The sequence below is a fragment of the Squalius cephalus genome (genome assembly GCF_949319135.1).
Source record: "Squalius cephalus genome assembly, chromosome: 4".
NCBI lineage: Eukaryota > Metazoa > Chordata > Actinopteri > Cypriniformes > Leuciscidae > Squalius > Squalius cephalus.
Window position 1 is genome coordinate 40,559,139 of NC_137125.1, and position 14,947 is coordinate 40,574,085.

Below are 14,947 nucleotides of genomic sequence, written 5' to 3' on the forward strand. Positions count from 1 at the left end.
TTCCCATTACCCAGGGATGTCATAGGATGACATTTACAGGGAGAACGCAAGGTACGAGAGGCTTGAGGATAGATTACCAGATTGACAACTGCCAGTGGCACGCTGTGTTTGTTTACCTTTGTACTTTGGGAGCGATTAAAGAGTCATCACACAGTGCTTTTTAGATTTATGTTAATACCCGCACAGTACGGGCTACATGATCCATGCAGTGAGAAAACTTTGTGGCGCATGGACACAAAGTAAACAGTTTATTAATCTGACACTTCTACAAATCAACTGACAGTTAAAGCAAAACTTACTTTCAAATCATAAATGTGAATTTGAATTGAAATTGGCCACAACCCACAGCATGTTCACTCTCAGAAAAATTGGTACAAAAGCACTGGGATGGTATAAGGTTCTAATATTTAGGTACTGATATGTACACTTTTGGTACCAATATACACTCTTTAGGTACAAAGGTGTACCTTTTGAAAGTGGCAGGTTTTGTACCTTTTCTTATGAGAGTTTTGAATACAGTGACGGGAAGAGGAATTTCTGAAAAATTGACAAAACTTACGTTTCAAATCATAAATAATCACAAAAATAATTCTGACTAATAATGCCAATATAATAATACAATTAATAATCATTAATTGATATGTAGAATTAAATTAAATTACACAATGTTATGGAAGCTTGTTTTGCTCGCCATTGAGTGAAAAAGTCAGAATTGAGAGTTTTTCAATTGTGAGAGTCTCAATTGTGACTTTACTACTCAGAATTGCAACGCTATATAACATAAACTTGCAATTGAAAGCCATGAAGTCTGAATTATGAGATATTACCACAATTTTAAGAAGAAGAAAAAAATCTGAATTGTGAGATAAAAAGCCCACTTTTGTGTTATTCCGTGGTGGAAACAAGCTATATCGACTATTAATCGATTATACTACTGATTATTATTGATAGGATAAATAAAGCATCTCAATTTAGTCCGCAATGGCACACAACCCCGCTAACTAGCTCTACTAGACCACTATGAGAAGAAGCAAGAAATGATAACATTGACCCGAGAGGAGACTTCTCTAATTGAACATTTCTATTAGTTACCAAAGGGTGATGTGAACTGGAACGGTTTGATTGGGTTTTTATTTATGTACATGCTCACAAGTGCCTCCCGTCTTTATTGTGGTACACACACACACACACACACACTGGAGGTTGTCATAGCAACCTTCACCTGTTGTTGCGAGAGGGGAGAATTTCAAACAGTCCGTTATCACCGAAGCAGAGCATCCTCTGATCCCATACTCCAACGTGTCTAATAGGGAATAAAGAAACCCAGAATTGACCCAAAATTTTAATTAATGATATATATCATATGCCCTTGCACCTCTTTAAATACTAATTCCAGAATGACACAATGATATAATCACTTATTAAACCTGCAGTTATAGGGACCAGACCAGAAAACGAGTTACTGTGACGTACGTTAACAACTACAGATCAGTTTCGGCACATTTTAGCTTGTGCGTGAAACCACACAACCTTGTGACAGCAAAATGTGAAGTCTTCACAGATCTTCTGTCAAACTCCATCTTGCATTCCTTTTTAGCTTGATTATCACATCTACGCCTTGTGAATTGCTGATGATACCTATATAAAGCATAAAATAAAATTCAATTATCACATTTCTTCTCTTTCAACTCTTATCAGATCACATGAATGAAGTGTTAATTCTTTCAACATGGCCTGTGTGTACCTTGACGGAGAGAATCGCCACTTCCAGAATGTGATTAGAACCCTCTCAGACGCCAGACATGTCGACAAAATCTGCAATCCCCAACAGACCTGTCTGTCCGTGACAGTTTCAAGGTAAGAACTTTGCCTAGAATGAAAACGAACAAGGCGAAGCAAACATTAGAATAAATTTACACCATAAAATTACAATTGTGTTTGCAAAAAGATGACAAATGGAGAGGGAGTGTGTAACTGTCGAAAAAAGAAGAAGACATATGACAGCATCTCCAAGCACTCTGCATATAAATGACTGTGAAATGAGGGCGCTTGTACATATTTACGGCTTCATCTTGTCATAATTCCTCTCCTCGTAACATATGGGCAAGAACGCAAACACGTATTAGCATACAATACACACACAAATTCCCATTTATCTCCACAAACAGTGTCAACTTTCCCTCTTGCAGATGTTGAATCCGGGTTGGCAGCTGAACTTCGGGGCACCATGGCCAATGTGACACCCAGTATAGACCCAGCGGTGGCCCACGAGGGGTACAACTACTTCGCGTTGATATGCGGCGTGCCTCTCATCCTCATCATCATCTTGGGGAACATCCTAGTGTGCCTCAGTGTGTTCACTGAACGCTCCCTCAAAACCGCAACTAACTACTTCATCGTCAGTCTGGCCGTTGCCGACCTCCTGCTGGCCGTGCTGGTCCTCCCGCTCTACGTCTACTCTGAGGTGAGTGCCGATGACAGATGGTAGACCAGGAGTGCCCAATCCTGCTCCTGCCGATCGACTGTCCCGCACAGTTCATCTCCAACCCTAATCAAACACACCTGTCTTTCATTTTTAAGTGAACCTGAAGACCTTAATTGATTGCTACAGGTGTGTTTGATAGGGTTGGAGATGAACTGTGCAGGACAGTCGATCGGCAGGAGCAGGATTGGGCACCCCTGCGGTAGATGGTCTAAACCCCTCCTCTATATCTCAGACTACTGATTTACTGATGCTTGTGAACCTCACTCGCTCAAGGCAAATTGGGTGTTTTGGATTGTATTGTCCCCCAATCATCTGTCCTTTTTTTTAAATCAATGTTGAAAAGATTTCAGTAGAAGACGCTGGTAAGCATTGAGCACTACAGGATTTCTGAAAACTTTCAATCAACTTTTTCTGAGAATGAACTTGTAATGATTGGTCGGTGAAGTGTCATTAGTGGACAAGTTGAAGGTTTAAGATGAATAAGAATTAAATCAATAAATGAGTCACTCAAATATCTACATTGTACCAAACAACCAGATTTCTTCTCTAACTTAATTGAAACTGAAAACAAGCTGTTGAACTCATGGACGTGAGCTCAGCAATGCTCAAATGAAGCCTATGGCTCTGGCGATGGTTCACAGATCATCTGTTGTAGTGGCGGCGTATGCTTTGTTTCACTTGAAACGGGCCTCGCAACAGAAGGGGCCTCCGCTTGCTCTTGAAAAAAAGGCCCACCATCACGCAGCGCACACACCATGGTCGGAAATTAACTAGGGCTTGGGACAAAAATGGCTCTTGTTTTTCATATTTATAAGCAATATCACACTAGCCAAAGTGCTGTTTTCCTGAATATCAGCATATTTTTTGATATAGCTAAGTTTGCAAATGTGATATTGATTTTATACAAGTTTATAGGCTATTAGGTGACTTACATTTTAGACACAATATTGTCTGTTTTCCCTCTATTTTGTCAACAAAAATAGTTCCAAACAGTAGAGCCATTGCGCGTGTCCGAGCAACACAGTTTCAGTTTCGTTACTGAATGAATCCCCGTTTTTGAACAAAACGTTCTAATGAATGACTCGACGACTCACACAGGCTGAATCCAAAATCACCCCCTAAACCCTCAATCCCTATTCCCTACATTAGTGTCCACTAATACAGTTCACTTGAAGAACTGAATGAAAACGAGGGAGCGAATTCGAACGGTCGTTGAGTGTCCATTGTCTGTACACTCGCTGTTGCGGTGCAATGTGGGATTGGATGAGTGCACTCAATAACGTCCACTATGGTTTCAGACACCACTACAAATGGATGTTCCCTTGAATATTGCCCTAGGGTATAGGGGGCGATTTCGGATTCAGCCTCAGTCACTTCTGCTTTGTCCCTGAATGAATCAGCCGTTTTGAACCAATCGTTTGACTGAATGATTCAATGACTTCAGTGGCCTCCGACTGTTTCTTTGAAACGGGCTTCCGATTCGCAAAGGCCGTTTTTGATATGTTGTTAGGTTTGAACTTTCTGATTATCAGTAGATCTCATAAACTGCATCCTGTTTTATTTACTTCATTCATTGAGGAAAATAATGTATGCCATCATTTGCCATCATTTTGGCTTGATTTTATGCACCTGGAAATGATTTGACTGTGAAATGGACTCTGTGACAGGTTTGCATGGATGAGGTTAAAAATAAGATGGCTTGACATCAACTGCAAAAGGAAAGTCATTTAAAAGGCAGTTATTCAAGTTATTCAAATAGTATATAATTTGTTTTTCTTTGGAATATTTGTGCATCATTGAAATGCTCACAATAACCCAAGGAACATTTATTAAGAAGTACAGGGTCAGTTTTCCTTTCATGCTGAATTTATGCCATACAGTGTACACTTTGTACTTCAGGAAAAGATTTCTAACGTCTGAGTTGCTGCCCTTGAAGTTTGTGTGTCTGTGAAGTGAATCTTGATGCAGTGAATGATTTCCCTCAGAGACTTCTTCTCTTTATTGTATGGTTAGTGAGTGAATCAACAACGGATTTGGTTTATGCTTTGAATGAATTCAATTGCAGTCAATCAAGACCATAGAGTGAAAAACACCTACCATCATCTTCCATATGATCCTAATGACTAATGTAACCCTTGAATCTGACTTTATAGAATAGCCCATTCAAAATTGTTGCCATGTTGAAAAACAATCTTGATTATAATATTCATATTTTTATATTTAGTATTATAATTGAGTAGTGAGTATTGGTATTTATGTTGTGCATATATTTATTTATTTTATTCCTTTTTTATTGTATTATTATTTATAATAAACATGACTGTAAATGTGAATTAGCCAAAGGCTACTTTTAATCTATAGTCCCTGGACAGAATGGTATAGTCACTTTAGAAATAAAATCTAAAATTTTGTTATAAACATGCAAGAAATAATTAGAAAACTATGAATGTTCTTTAATATCCCACTGTATTTTGTGCTAATACTTAAAATAAATAAATAATAATTATTATATTTAAAACTAATTTAAGAAAATCACGTTTTGATTAAAAAATTATTATTTTCCATTTAACATGCATGCAGTTGATGCCCCTGACAGGTATGTATGGATGAGTGTGTGTGTCCTGTTGTCTTACACTTCTCTGTCTATGCTTGTGTGTGTGTGGCTGTGTTTTAGTTCCTGGGAGGAATTTGGACCCTGAGTATGTACATCTGTGATGCCCTAATGACTATGGACGTGATGCTCTGCACTGCTTCCATTCTGAATCTATGTGCAATTAGTGTGGACAGGTGAGAGACGCAGCCCACACACACTCACACACCTGCTCACGACCACTTTCTAAAAACAGCACAAACTTTGACTCGAACTTGCTTGAAATGAGACCCAGTCACTCGTCAGCATTACAAATGCATTGGCAGCATGTACGCAAGCTGCAGAAATGATACAAATATATAGAATGAACAGGGTAAAAAATTATTGTTCTGTTGGAATTGTATTTGTCAATAAATACAACAAATATAAAGAGTGGCACATAAAAGAGTAATTTGCATATTATGGGTATAAATTGAACAAGTAACACTTTACTTTTTATCTTTCTACATGTTACCTTTATGGAAGCCCATTTCATCCACATAAAAAAAGTTATGCTTTGACATTAAAAGTCGGAATTATGAGACAAAATGTTGAAAATATGAGATAAAAAGTGAAAATTTAGATAAAAGTAATAATTATGACTTAAAATTTCAAATATGTGATACTAATTATGACAAAAATTCTTTTTCTGCCATAGTTATGACTTTATATCAGTTATGACTTAGTATCTTATAACTTTGACTGTTCTCTCATAATTATGACTTGGTATTGCAAAACTTCAACCTTTTATCTCTTAGTATCTCATAATTTTGACTTTTTATGTCACAATTGCGATTTACCAAAGCATGATTATTTTCTTATGTGGCAGAAATACCCACAACATCGCATAAAAGATTTTAACAAAATAATAGTTTGCGCATTCAGATTATCTACTCATCTCTTGCGGTGGTCCCTAATCTTTCGGATGAATTTGTAATGATTTTTAACATTCAGCTGGTCTGTTCTATGCCTCTCTGAGCGCTCACACACTGAATCTTAACTCGGTGGTTATGTGTGTTTGGGTGTCCAGGGATGCTAATGAAACCACTGAATTTCAAATGAATTTCATTACTTACACAGCGCATCAAGCATCACTGCTTCACATTAACAATATGAAACAACTTCAAGAGGTCCCAGACCAAGGCAAAACAGGGTCACTCTGTCTTTGACGCATAGGCTTCTAAAACAAAAGCGAGCTTGTCTCTGAAGATGAAAACAAAGGTTTAGGTCGAAAGGATGAATGTGGCTGAAAAGATGAATCAGACTTATGAGGTCTCATGCAATTTAAAATGATTGCACTAGAATCCTCCACTGTCTCAGCGGGATTTTGTGATTAACGAACAAGAACAAAAAACATGCTTTATGGAGCTGTCAATATGATTTTACGCATACAAATAAGCTTTTAGAAGCAAGCTAAAGTAACTGCGGTAAAAGCATACATATAACGGTAGAAAAGTAATGTCTGATTGAATGTTTTATCAATCTCAACTGACTCTGTGTGCAATATGAACGTCAAAACACTTTATCTACAATCCTGTCTTAAGGGGATAGTTCACCCAAAAATGAAAGTTCTGTTTGTGTTCATACAATGAACGTCAATGGGGACCAAAACAACGCTGGAAACTATATTCCAGTAAAGCCTGAAGTATTCTTTCCATTTCCGTGTTATGCATTACGTAATTTTCGTCATCAGCACAGTCCTCTGATGTCAACAATACATGTGCAAGAGATTTGAGGGTTTAAAACAAAGGTCTACTAGGTAGTGCATGGGCCAAATGAATCAATCTGCGCTCATGGGGTCTCATTAATGAAACATTCTTAAATATACGAGTAAATATGTGAGTGATTTGCGCGTAAAGAGACCTTCCCGAAAACTCTTCTCCTGATTCACAAATACTTCGTAAACGTCAGATGTGATAGTGAAATGTGTGTGTGTGTTAAAGAATTCCAATCAGTCGTAAATGGGACACGCGTGCACGCTCATTCTCAATTACCATAAATCATGCCCATTAAATCCGACTGACAACTATACAGGTGCTGGTCATAAAATTAGAATATCATCAAAAAGTTGGTTTATTTCAAGAATTCAACTTAACAGGTGAAACTAATATATTATATAGACTCATTACATGCAAAGTGAGATATTTCAAGCCTTTATTTGTTATAATTTTGATGATTATGAAATCAAAATCCCAGAAAATTAGAATATTACATGAAATCACACAGTAATTACACAGTAATACCATGGTCATTGAACCAGGTTTTGGTTCTTTTGGCAGTGTGGGCCGGTGCAAATCCTGCTGGAAAATGAAGTCAGCATCTCCATAAAGCTTGTCTGTTGAAGGAAGCATGAAGTGCTCTGGAAATGTCCTGGTAGACGGCTGCGTTGAGTGGACCAACACCAGCCGATGACAGGGCTCCCCAAACCAACACAGACTGTGGAAACTTCACACTGGACTTCAAGCATCTTGGATTGTGTACCTCTCCATTCTTCCTCCAGACTCTGGGACCTTGGTTTCCAAATGAGATGCAAAATTTGCTCTCATCAGAAAAGAGGATTTTGGTCCACTGTGCTTTATTAAATCCAGAGTCAACGCAGCCGTCTACCAGGACATGTTCAGAGCACTTCATGCTTCCTTCATTTTCCAGCAGGATTTGCACCGGCCCACACTGCCAAAAGAACCAAAACCTGCTTCAATGACCATGGTATTACTGTGTAGTTACTGTGTGATTTCATGTAATATTCTAATTTTCTGGGATTTTGATTTCGTGGGTTTCATAAGCTGTAAGCCATAATCATCAAAATTATTACAAATAAAGGCTTGAAATATCTCACTTTGCATGTAATGAGTCTATATAATATATTAGTTTCACCTGTTAAGTTGAATTCTTGAAGTAAATCAACTTTTTGATGATATTCTAATTTTATGACCAGCACCTGTATATGGGCATCATATTATGACACCAAACGAAGGATTTCAACATGTCTTCTCAAAAGCGAATGAAAAAGAGAAATTTCTCAGATGCAGAAATTGAAGTTTTATTATCAGAAGTTCATTCAAAACGCCACATTTTATTTTCAAACGTACATAGTGGTGTATCAGGTCCTAAAAAAAAGGAAGCTTGGCAGCATATTACAGATGCAGTTAATGGAGTTTCATCTGTTAATCGAACAGTCCCAGAAGTTAAAATGCAGCCTTATTAATGAGCAAAACATTCGGATGTTAAACACACTATTTACGCGTGGCTGGGAGCAGGTGTAGATTTCTTTCGTACCAACTAACATTTGGAAAATACGAACATTTTAATGAATCTGAAAATTTACGCCAAAACCACTTTACACACAAATTCGTTCTGCTCGTGTTTCATGAATGAGACCCATGGAGTGTACTTTGAATGACTGGCTTTCTCAAATGTGCACTAGATGAAGTGGAATGTGAAAAGCGAAGTATATCCGGGCTTTAAACCTTCTCTGCATCTCTATTGCAGGTACATTGCAGTGGTGGTCCCTCTGAAGTACAACAGGAACCAGTTTAGTGTTCGTCAGTTGGTCTTGATCACAGCCACCTGGGTGCTTTCATTTGGAGTAGCCAGTCCTGTCATATTCGGCTTGAATCAGGTTCCCAACAGGAACCCTCACGTGTGTAAGCTGGAGGACAACCAGTTTGTGGTCTACTCCTCCATCTGCTCCTTCTTCGTCCCCTGCCCTGTCATGCTCCTCTTGTACTACTGGATGTTCAGGGGACTAAAGCGATGGAGCTCTGGTCGTAGCCGCTCGCACCTCCGCCGGCCACCCAGAGGGCGTAGGAGCCTGTCTTTGCGTCTGGGAGCAGCTCTACAGAAGGAGAAGGGACGGGCGAGGGAGAAGGTGGTGTACCTCATGCCTGCAGGTCTCAGTCCGACATCTCTCACCACTACCCCGACTACTCCTGTCTCCTCAGCCAGTCCGGTTACCATTACCGCAGACGAGCAGGCAGAAGGTCAGATGCCGGCAGCAGAGAGTGACCCCATGACCACTCAGATGGACAGTGTTTCGGACGCAGAGAACCCTGAGCGGGCCACAGAGGATGAGAGCGGCAGGGAGAACGGTGTGGGGAAAAACCATCGGTCTCACGCGGGACGCCGCCACAGCAAGAGCAACAGGGTGAGCGGACGGGAGCGGAAGGCAATGAAGGTGCTGCCCGTGGTTGTGGGTGAGTATCAATTCAGATCAAACTTTTGTAAACAACTTCTCTACAATAGACCAAGAGGTCATCATTTAAATATATATATTTAAATGATTATCTCTTTTATATATTTTTAATAATATAAACATATTAACATAATTGACTAAAGCTTACATATTATTAAAAATATATTTATTTAAAATAAATTTTTTATAAATAAATTTATATAAAATAAATATATTTTTAATAATATGTAAGCTTTAGTCAATATATGTTAATATGTAATATTAATTCTCAAAATATAATTGTTCAGGTTTAATGCAGGTTTTGTAGCCTAACCTAGGTAGATTTTCATGACTTTTTTTTTATTTGTCTCATGCACAATGGTACTGTATATTCTAGCTTTCAAATAAACAAAACAAACTAAAATCATTTTAATATGCAGCTTAAAATGCAAATTATATAATATACTGTAAATAATTATAATATACTGTTTAAAAAATCTAAATGATATATTATTTAATATAAATAAATTATCGTTACAGATAAAGTGCAAATAAATAAATATAAATAAGAATAAAAAATAATAAAGAAATCTGAATAAATAATCATCTCTAAAATCTTTTTTATTGACCAAGGATATTTTGCTTAGGTGTTATTTCACCCTAAAATATAAATTCTGTAATCATTTACTCACAATTTAACCATTTACTGTTGTTCTACACCCAAAAAGATCATTTTAGCATATTTTTGGAATTGCCCTTGTGTTTGTAAACATTTTGGGGGCATCATGAACATTCTCCTAAACATCTCCACTTGTGTTCCACAAGTTCATATGATTTGAAATTAGACAGAGTAAATTATGACATATATTTTATTTTTTAGTGAATTATCCCTTTAAGACACCTTTAGGCAGGGGTGTCCAAACTCGGTCCTGCAGGGCCACTATCAAGCTCCAACTTGCCTCAACACACCTCCCTGGAAATGTCTACCATGTAAGACCTTGATTAGCTGGTTCACGTGTGTTTAACTGGGGTTGGAGCTGAACTTTGCGGGACAGTGGCCCTCCAGGAGCAGGATTGGGGTGCCTTTAACTCCAGCTTCCAAAACAAATGCTGGTGAGCTTGCTATGCTGGTCTTTTCAAACACTCAAAGTGGCTTGCCATGATCTGAGGTTTTTGAAACCAAAACTATGCAGTCATAAATCAATGAACACAATGCGTGTTTGAATGTTCATTTATGTGAAAAATATTTAATGAAGTCATGAATAAATGCATGAGCAGAAAGGAACCCCATGTCAATTATGATGAGGACACTGCTAGAACGGCAAGCTTGGCAATGTATAAAAACTTTCTATGGCTTAATGTGACACCTGCTGCTCTTGGATTATTAACATGACAATTGCTTTTCTAACAGAAGTCCTGTAAAATATAAAATATATAAGGCTGTTTCCAAGGCAATGAAAGCAGTGTGAAAGCAGTTTCTAATAGTTCACCATTGTTGTTCTCCTCACAACTTATACAGACTGAAAACATGGTGTTAGTTCAGCTTGCAGCAACACAGTAGTATATAAAAATGATTTTGTGGTAAAGTAAATACTACAGAAAAAAACAATGTAATTTACATGAAAAAGTTAGTTCAGGCAAAAAAGTAAATTCTATATTAGTACTCAATTCAAGCATGTAGAAATGAAAACGTAAATATCATATCAACGTTATAAAATTACGTAAAATTACTCAACTTTTCTGATACTGGTGTTCCCATCATGCACTGGGCCTTGAATAATTAATGAGGTTGATTTTTCACTGTTTTCCAGCTGTATTTACACTGTTTCATCATTGCTTTTGTTGTTAGGATTAGTAACGTGCCATTTTGTGACATTTGGAGTACATTTTCTACTCAAAATGACACAATCAAAAACAAAAACGATCCATCAAATGTTACCGCCATTGTGTATTGTCTACCAAGTATTGAGGTCTCTGCGTTCACATGGCGCTAAACATCTTATATGTACATATGCTGTCGTATACAATATCTATTGTATTATTTAGGTAATTTTAAGTAAAGCATATACTTTAAAAGTGTGACTTAATTCAATATTATATTGTTGAAGTGAAATGTATTCGAAACTTCAACTAAATAAATATTACTCAATCTTTTACTAGCCAAGTTAAAATGACTTATTTTCTTTGTTACTTTCACTTAACTTAGTTAAGTAAAGTTTACTTAATTCCATTTGTGAAATTTACTTCAAAATATGCGTGTGAAATTTACTTAAAAAATATGCGTGCAAAAACTTGCCAAAGAAAAATTAAGTACATTTTACTTATTGTTTTTTTCAGTGTATACATGAAAAAATACAAAAGCAGAATAAAAAGGGTAACTGACACCAAGGTGCCTAGAGAGAACAAAATAGACACATTGGGCAAGTGTTGCTCTTTTTGCTGCCTGAAGCCCGTTTAATCATGTACCAATGTTAGAATATAAACTCCCAATTTCTAACTGATCTCCTCCCCAGGTGTTTTTCTGGCCTGCTGGACTCCTTTCTTTGTGGTCCATGTGACTAAGGCGCTGTGCGAGTCATGTGACATTGGGTCAACGCTGATCAGTGTGGTCACATGGCTTGGTTATGTGAACAGTGCCGTCAACCCCATCATCTACACTGCCTTCAACGTGGAGTTCAGGAACGTCTTTCAAAAACTGCTCTTCTGTCGCTCCTGAGACCGAATGCATTTTGTAGCACAAGGCTAAATTCATGATGATATTAAATCACTCAAACAATGATTAAAAAAAACACCAGTTCGATCTGAGGACAAGCGAATGAATGCTCAAAGGAAATTGAACATTACAATGGATTACCGAAAGGAACGAATGGACGTAGACTGGGATGTACTATTGGAATGTACCTGGAATGAGGAAAACTTCTGATGCCTTAGTTAACCGAACATTTTTGTTCTTGTAAAATGATTGCTTGAACACTACAGTAGATAACAGAATACTGTTGATTTCATAGCCCAGAGGCATAAAATATGTGAAAACGTCCACATTGAAGATAGCAGTCGTCTGTGTTTAAGTGATTGGTATCTGTGTTGATTTGATTATTTTTAAATGGATTTTCTTATCTTTTTTTTCTAAGGTTTTGTTTGTTTTGAAAATATATGCAGATTGGACAGGCAGCTTTTTTCATAAAGAGAAAGTTGACACATTCAAATGTGTTCACAAGCTATGTTTGGAATGATATACTAGCATACTGCATACTGAGCAGTGTATTGCCTACTATTCTTAAAAATATGGAGCGCTTTATTTTGATGATCACCTTTAGACATTCTATTGACTATAAGTAACGTTGCACCTACATGTCAACTAACTCTCATTAGAGTATTAGTTGAGTATTAGTAGACTGGTAGGGTTGGAATGAGGGGTTATAGAATAAGTTGACGTACTTGCAAAGTTACTTACAGTCAGTAAGATGTTGGGGGAGCATTAAAATAAAGTAAAGCTGACAGTATTCAAATATTCTAATGTTGGTGCAACATTACTTACAGTCAATAGAATGTCCAACGTGGACCATCATAAGTGTTACCACTTATTTTTTTAAGTTGCATTCTACATTGTTGACTTTGACACATAGTTTACTACAAGTACAATTCAGTTATCCTCTCGTGTACAGTTATTGTGCACATAAATTTCAAGTAAATGTTAATGTATTCAAAGCACACAGTATGCATATATTATATTATATAATACTACTATACTATAAACTAGAAATATGTTGTCTACTAGAAGTATGGTAGTATGCTTATGCTATTCTGAACACAGCCCTTGACTCTTAAATGTGCACATGGTGAGATTGTTTATTATGAATTTTTAAGCCCTGTAAAATCATGCAAACATAGCAAGTGAAAGAGTGGCCTGTTAATCAGAAATCTCATTTTCTTACCTAAATCACCTTTAAACTCTATTAGGTAGAACAAATGATGTTAAGGAGTTAATCATGTTGCTTCATACAAAGAGGAAAATGCGCCAGTTGTTGGTGGTGTATATACATTTGCCAAAATCAGTGGATGCATTTATTTGCCTTCGTGCACACGGCCTGCCAATTTAGTTTTGTTGCAAGTGTGATTCACAAAATGTGTACATGTGCTCAACAGTGACTGATAATAAAACTGCATAGCATGGGGGGATTGTGGGTATTGTCTTCGGTGGATTATAGTAAATGTGCTTCAAAGAATCAGTGTAAGGAGACTTGTGGAATGAGTATTGCTGTTGTTGTACAGGATCATCAGTGCATCTGTCACATTGTATGTGTATTCCTGCTTAAATTGTACAAATACTATTGATATATATATACTACTGTGTAAAGGTTTGGGGTCAGTAAGATTTGTTTTTAAATTAAATGAATACTTTTATTCAGCAAGGACATTAAATTGATCAAAAGTGATAGTAAAGTCATTTATAAAGTTACAAAATAATTATATTTCTATTTCAAATAAATGCTCATCAATCATCAATTTTCATCAAAGAATCCTGAGGAAAAAATGATTTGAACATTGCAAAATCAGCATATTAGACTGATTTCTGAAGGATCATGTGACACTGACACTCTTCATTTTACAATAATATATGAAGCACTTTTTAAAATTGCTGCAAAATGCTGATTTTAGTTTTTACTATTTTTGATCAAATAAATGCAGCCCTTTAGAGCACGAGACTTTCAAAAATCATTCCGACCCCAACATTTTTAACGATAGTGTACATATATATATATACAATCATTAAACGTTCTTCATAATAAATGTGAATTTCATAAGGCAGGAATTAAAATTGCAATCAAAAAATAATCATTTTAAGCGTTCCCGTAAGTCTCCACAATCCATGGAAACAGCCCTACTGCATGTTTACGATGATGATAACTATCACAGGATGACATTCTGAAAAGCCCTCCATAATTTTCACACCCTTTTGAGCTGAACACTGATTCATATCTATGAATCATAAATAGACTTGAGACACCATGTATCCTGTGATGTACAAATCGGTGCCCCAAGGAGCTACAGGTGGTGATCTACATCTGTAATCATCAAATAAATAGCTCTTCAAAATGAAAATTCGTCATTATTTACTCACCCTAATGTTGTTCTAAACCCATATGGCATACAATGTCAGTTCATAGAGACCAGGGGTCCCAAAAAGCACAAAATGATGATTTTAAGGATGAGTAATGATTATAGTTGTCTCGTTTGTCAGCATGCATGAATATGGCACCATCCACAAGCAGATATACCATCAAATCATACAATTCCCCGCTCTATCCCTCCATTAGACAACTGTCTCTTTCTGCCCCTTATAAACACAGCTGTCAAAGCCCAAATGAGAACACAAGAAAAAGTCGAGGAAATGAGGGCAATTTGTGTTGCTATATAGCGTCACTTGACAGGAAATTCAGATCAAGAATTCTTCATAACCTTGGGCTGTGAAGAAGGATGTTCTGAAAAGATCTCCAGCTGATATGATGAGTTCCTCGTGATATAAACATTCAGCTGGTATTCATTGTTTTTTAAAATCCCGCGGTGGGAATAAGCCCCATGCTGGTCTGTTTAACCAGGGCGGATGACTCTTCCATGCTTCATGCGGAAAGTGGGTGTCCACACTCTCAGCGGTACACAA

The 14,947-nt window shown here is 37.0% G+C and overlaps 1 protein-coding gene across 1 annotated transcript; it reads left to right on the plus strand.

Annotated features, from left to right (window-relative positions):
- Positions 1-1,744: 1,744 nt before the first annotated feature.
- Positions 1,745-14,321, plus strand: drd4-rs (dopamine receptor D4 related sequence). Its single transcript, XM_079868180.1, has 5 exons — positions 1,745-1,857; positions 2,190-2,464; positions 5,160-5,272; positions 8,604-9,307; positions 11,799-14,321. Exons 2-5 carry the CDS (start codon positions 2,228-2,230, stop codon positions 11,999-12,001), a joined length of 1,257 nt encoding a protein of 418 aa, XP_079724306.1. The 5' UTR covers positions 1,745-1,857; positions 2,190-2,227; the 3' UTR covers positions 12,002-14,321.
- The last annotated feature ends 626 nt before the right edge of the window (positions 14,322-14,947 follow it).

Coding starts and splice junctions, on each gene's coding strand:
- drd4-rs (XM_079868180.1), top strand. CDS start 2,228: ATGGCCAATGTGACACCCAGTATAGACCCAGCGGTGGCCCACGAGGGG. Junction 2,465..5,159: donor CGCTCTACGTCTACTCTGAG/GTGAGTGCCGAT, acceptor GCTGTGTTTTAG/TTCCTGGGAGGAATTTGGAC. Junction 5,273..8,603: donor TGTGCAATTAGTGTGGACAG/GTGAGAGACGCA, acceptor TCTCTATTGCAG/GTACATTGCAGTGGTGGTCC.